We start from the raw sequence: 5717 nt of genomic DNA, 5'->3' as shown, positions 1-5717 counted from the left end.
TTCATGCAATCAACTGTGCGGGTACAGCAATACCCAGATCTCTTCCCACAATGCAAATCTGCTCCTGCATATGTACCGCATTAATGATCTGATTGTAAAATGCAAGCACGCAGACTGAGTTCCACCACCAAAGATATTGATCATTAATAACAAAAATAGATTACCCACTGCAAGTACTGGGAAACAAATCTGAAGGGGAGACGGTGTGTGGAGCAGCACTGCTGCGGAGGGATGCCATGTTTTATTAGGAGGAAGCAGGAGGAAACACTTGCAGATAATTTGGCGTTCTGGAGGGACACGGCTACAGAGAGACACACACAGAGGGAGCCATGGCAGAGAGAGGACGAAGGTTAGGGCCAGGCCTCTGCGCTCCTGTTTTGGCAGTCTATGACGTGGCCCCAGTTTAAAGTGCACATCCACAAGGGTGTACTGGTTTCCTTTAAGTCGTTTCAGGTTCATTTTCCTTTTGCTTAGAGTTGTCCCGTTTGGGTTATTGTCGCTCGTTTTTTTTTTTTTTTATTGAGAACCGTGGGTGGTTCAGTAGTCCTCCACCCATCCGTTCTCCAGGATAAAGGCATCTATCACCTCCTTCATGGCCAGGTTGGGGATCAGCTGATCTTGGGTCAGAGGGCTCCGGGTCACGGGGTCAAAATGTCCCACTCGCTGCAGTGCAGAGCAAAAAACAAGTTGTTTTAAACAGATGGAGGTGAATCAAATAAATATTCACAGGGACCATCAAGAATGGTGAAAAATGTTTCTGCTTACAGTTAGTGACATTAATAAGACAGGATCAATCATAATAAAAAGCAACTCAAAGGTCAAGCTTACATGTTGGCTATAGTGGACGTGTCAGCACTTAAAAGTGCAACGCTTAATCTTACACCTGACAACCAGAACCCTGATTCAACCACAAAGCGCTGTTAACACCATGTTTCAAATTTTATCCGGTTATGTTTTTCTGATTTACTGATCCTATCTATGAGCTCAGCATTTGCTGTGATGAATGAAATCTGCAGTGTAAGGATTGAAAAATATTGTTCTTGCCTAAATTCATGACTTATGAATTCATAACTTTCTTAAATGCAAAGCATATTACAGTTAGAATATGGGCCTTGATCCTATGTTTGTGAACTGAGTAAAATGCTTGGACTGTATCAGTCTGCAGTACTGGACTTCTAACAGTGTTGCATGCTTCAATCACAGAACGTCCCTGCAGCCCACTTTGTTAGGCATAGTCTGCTTTACCTGTAAGTGCTCCTCAATGTCTTTGCGGTCATAGGTGATCCCACTGGGGGTGATGCAAGGCTCTCGCATCAGCTCGAAGCTGATCTTTCCACACAGATAGTCGGGAATCTCCCGTTTCTGCAGATTAAAACACAACCAGACCGTTAAAAAAAGAGACTGCCATAGCAGAACTTCTCTTGTTCTCTGCCCTTCCAAGTCAAGGAAGCTCCGGTTGGTATGAGGAAGTTCCAGTCTGTCCGTGCTTCTGAGGTGGCTATGGATGTTTCTGTTTCTGACCACACCCTCTCATGATTATTCATACTGACAGAGCAAAAGAGAACACTTTTAGCTTCAACAATGTCAGACACAGAATTGCGAACGTAGAGCATATGGAGCTGGATATCTGTTCAGTAAAATGAATATCAGTTGCCTCTCAGGGAGAGCAGTGGTCTGACTCATTCATAGAACAATGCTGTCAGTAATCTGGCAGAATGTGAAGCATCTTGCCATGGAGTATTCACCTTTCTCTTTTCATCCACTTGAGAGAACAACTCATCCATGTCCGACAGGTATTTATCCTGTTTAGAAGAGAGAGTATTAGACATTCAGAGGTGAAGAAAAGAATATTCTAACCAATGTTTGATGAAAACCAACAAATAAGGCCAAAGGCACAAAACTGACTATGTCTGCAACATATGCAATTTTTACCTTTTAAGATCTGAAAATCAAACATAGTCAGAAGTTACCAAAGTCAGCAGCCGACACACCCACGGGACAATGCTCCCCTCCTGGCCCCTCACAGGTAACTCACATGTTTGGACTGGATCTTGGCTAGCTCATTCCTGGTTCTGTTGTCCTCCGACTTGTCCTCTTGCTTCTCCCGCCAATTGTCCAATTCCCTAGTAAAGCCAGCAGACACACATCAGTGCTACTGCTTCACGGCTTAACAAACACTCTCTACTCTCTTCTGGAGCATAAACAGCCCACTGCATTACTAGACTTGGCATTAACAGGCATAAAATTGACAACCCTTGCACAATTTTGAGAGGGTAATCATTCATAATCAGGTGACTTACCCTGAGTGTTTTACAATAAACCCACACCTATCCCTCACTGCCCCCCCCCCCCATAACTGCAGATGAACGCAATTACTGTAAATTGTTCACTTTGCTGCTGTACAGTACAGGTAATGTTTAAGTGGAGGATACAACAATGGGGGAAAGTAATGAGCTACAGACCACAGGACTCGCTTACCTCTCCTTCTCTGCCAGGATGAGTTTGGTGAGATAGGCATGCAGCTCGTTCTCCTGGTTGATGCGCTTCTCCTCGATGCTGTTCCAGCGCTTCTTCTTGGCTATCCTGAGGGCGCTGGGGATGTCGTCGCCAAAATTCAGACGCTGCTCCTTTGCCAGGTTATAGGCTGTCAATGCAAAATAGAGGTTCCATGTGTATCTTCTACTCTGTAATCATACCACGTAACCTCATTTTTAATAACTATATACATTTCACTTGGAAAACTGATATTGCAGTTGTCTAAATTATATGCTACATAATTATAACAGCATATTTAATTAGGTTGCCACTAGGAATGCTCAGAATGATATGCATGTAATTTGGTGGAAAAAACATTTAAATAAAACAACAGTACTAACACTGGCATTGAAGTATCCCTCTGTATGTCTACCATGCCCTCTTGGTTTGCTGGGTTAGGAATTCACTGTTAATGACAAATACAATATGACAGTAGAGGCGTGGTCAGGACAGGCCTGACCTCTCTGCAGGTTGCCGATGGCTTCTTCATAGTTCTCCATCTCTAGGTGGCACTGGCCCAGGAAGAAGTGCGCTTTGACCGACTGGCTGTCCAGCTCCAGAGCGTGCTTGCAGTCTGCCAGGGCCTTGTCATACTGCTGCAGTTTCACGTAGCACAGAGCCCGATTCGTGTAGTACACCGACACAGAGGGGTTCCGGTTCTGGGATGGGAACAAATAATATGACATTAAGATGGAGGCAGGTATTCTGAGAAAGCTGAAGGCACTTACTTTTCACATGAGCTTTTTTTTAACAACTCGAAAACTGTTCCTTGCCCTCATTTTGGTTTGCAGTGTAGCACAGTAGTAAGGAGCAGGGCTTGTGACCTAAAGGTTACTGGTTCGATTCCCTGCTGGGGCACTGCCGTTGTACCCTTGAGCAAGGTACTTAATCCATAATTGCCTCAGTAAATATCCAGCTGTATAAATGAATGACATGTAGAAGCTGTAACCTAAGTAAGTCTCTCTGGACAGGAGCACCTGCTAAATGACAGACATGATATAATGATATTTATAATATTGGAGAAAGGCTCAGCTCAGCCCTCTAAGGCTGGGACACTTGGGCCTCCCCTCCCTCTGCGGTACTCACGATGGCTTTGCTGTAGCACACTGAGGCCTCCTGGTATTTGCGGCTGAGGAACAGGCGGTTGCCCTGCTCCTTCAACTCCTGCGCGGAGGCACTCTTCTCGGGGCTGCCCGCCATCTTCTCCGCCAACCCCTCGGTGCCCGCTCCGCTCTGCTTCCCTATCCTGCTCCCCGTGTCTCCGGCTGCACGCCTGCCACGCCCTCGAGCTTCCTCAGGCGGGGACCCGCTGACCCTCCCTGCGAAACTGGGGGAACAGAGGGGACACTCATGAGGGCAATGAAGAGAATGTAAATGCATATATTGATCTCAAATGTTAAGCCTGACCATAGCGTGGAGCAAACACCAAAATAATGGCCAAAAACAATGTGCATGTACACCATACTTAAGAAACAGAGCTAAGATTTTTGATTTTTGTTGCCATGCTCTCCTTTATTGTTAAACTTAAGAGGATAAAACAGTGCGGGAAAGAGACAAATTCGCACAAGCATGCAATTCTTAGACAGCACAATAAAAACACCAGCACAAAAATAAAGTCAAGAAAACAGTTTTGTGAATGTGGGGCGTGGAAGCTGCTTCGTTCCTGCCTGCATCCACGTGTCCCCTGTAGTGCGGCAAAACGACGGTCTTTGTGTACACCATCGACTCAACATGCCCGACATTTACTCCGCATCGGCATCAATGAAATCAACCCTCCCTTACGTGTCACCGTGCATTTAAAGTAATGCTAATTCACAAGCACGAATATCAGCAGTCTCTGCGGTGATTAAAGCAGGATATTAGAACAATTGCAGGTTAGCTGTCTGTTCACCATTATCACATGAACACTGTGTGGATTAATTAGGTGAATAAAACAAGCAATCTTAGACACATACATCATATTACCCCTGGCAAACACTCACTATGGAGCTCAACAGCTGACAAGATAATACAATCGGTCTCCCCATACGGTGCCATTTGTACCTGAATATTAGGAGGTAGTCAAAAACATATGATCTCCCTTGCCAGCTGTTGATCAAAATACCAATTTTATCTAATCTAAGTACATAGCTAGCAAACATTTGAAAGTAACCCTGCTACCTAATTATTACAATATCGTTAATTAAGTGAAATACCTAGGTAACTAAGGTTAGCTTGCTATCTGGGTGGCTAACTTAGCTAGCTACTTGTCTGACCAATTTGATTGAAACGAAAGCGATATGATCAGCTACAGAGCGCTTCCCATATATTTCGTTGGTTCTCTTTCTCAGGCTAAGAATATAACATACAAAGTTAGCCAGCTATACCAGTTCTGTTTCGACCAGTCAGCTAACCTTCGCTACTGTCCATTCAGAAGTTAACGAGACGGGTCTAGCTAGCTACTCTAGCTAGCTAACTATAAACAAACCATTCCCATCCACCAAGCAAGGCTACCTCAATACATGATCAGCAAAATCCAGTTTCTTCGTTTTTTATGTGTTCAAACATGATCTTCCACTCAACATATCAAGAGCGAACGATGATCGCTTATCTCTATAGAGAGATAAGAAAACAGCGATTGAAAACAGTCAGCCTTTACCCTGGCTGCTTCTCTCTCCTTCGGCTACTGTCAGGCAATGACGTGGTCCCCGACTCCTGGCCTCGCAGATGTGTCTCTTCTTTTCCTGGCACTTCCTTACGGAAAACAAACAGTCAGCGTCGGCGACACTGGGAATCAAAACTATATTTGCTAAACTTCATTTTCAAGAACTTGTCAATGTCGTTGTCCCCCCCCGATCACACACACACACAGCGACCAGCATATCTCGTATCGTGCTGTCCGGTGACGCAACCGCTAACGGAAGTTCTCGTTAAAGTCAATGCAATGCGGACTCGGAAGTGCTGAAGCAAGCGAGCAGGCTCTGCTGTGGCAAAAGCTAAAATCAAGACAGTGTATGTCCACAAGATACTATCCTATCTATGCTCAGCTAACTTTGAAAGTTTTAACTTTTTTAGGACTGGGCTGTTACACTAATTAATGCGCATATAAACGGTGATTTGTTTGGCTTTGATTTTGATGATCACTATATGTAATAGCACTTTAACAGCCACTTGTTGAGAACCATAGGGCTGGCTGCTCAGGA

General features: G+C 44.6%; 1 protein-coding gene across 1 annotated transcript; it reads right to left on the bottom strand.

Annotated features, from left to right (window-relative positions):
- Nucleotides 1-496: 496 nt before the first annotated feature.
- LOC118794824 (STIP1 homology and U box-containing protein 1-like) lies at nt 497-5278 on the bottom strand. Its single transcript, XM_036553103.1, has 8 exons — nt 5174-5278; nt 3622-3862; nt 2996-3194; nt 2479-2644; nt 2036-2123; nt 1746-1802; nt 1246-1362; nt 497-663 (listed from the first exon to the last, which is right to left on the bottom strand). The coding sequence occupies exons 2-8, from the start codon at nt 3733-3735 to the stop codon at nt 538-540; spliced, it is 867 nt and encodes a 288-aa protein (XP_036408996.1). The 5' UTR covers nt 3736-3862; nt 5174-5278; the 3' UTR covers nt 497-537.
- Between the last annotated feature and the right edge of the window lie 439 nt (nt 5279-5717).

This window comes from Megalops cyprinoides, chromosome 19 (assembly GCF_013368585.1).
Source record: "Megalops cyprinoides isolate fMegCyp1 chromosome 19, fMegCyp1.pri, whole genome shotgun sequence".
Classification (NCBI taxonomy): Eukaryota; Metazoa; Chordata; class Actinopteri; order Elopiformes; family Megalopidae; genus Megalops; species Megalops cyprinoides.
Note: the sequence above shows the minus strand (reverse complement) of the source record. Positions and strands in the feature narration are given on the sequence as shown.

Bases quoted from the DNA above. Each gene is read 5' to 3' on its own strand.
- LOC118794824 (XM_036553103.1), bottom strand. From the start codon at position 3,735: ATGGCGGGCAGCCCCGAGAAGAGTGCCTCCGCGCAGGAGTTGAAGGAG. The intron at 2,645-2,995 runs GTCAGGCCTGTC...TTGCATTGACAG, and splicing joins CATCGGCAACCTGCAGAGAG to CCTATAACCTGGCAAAGGAG. The intron at 1,363-1,745 runs GTGAATACTCCA...TTTAATCTGCAG, and splicing joins AAGTGGATGAAAAGAGAAAG to AAACGGGAGATTCCCGACTA.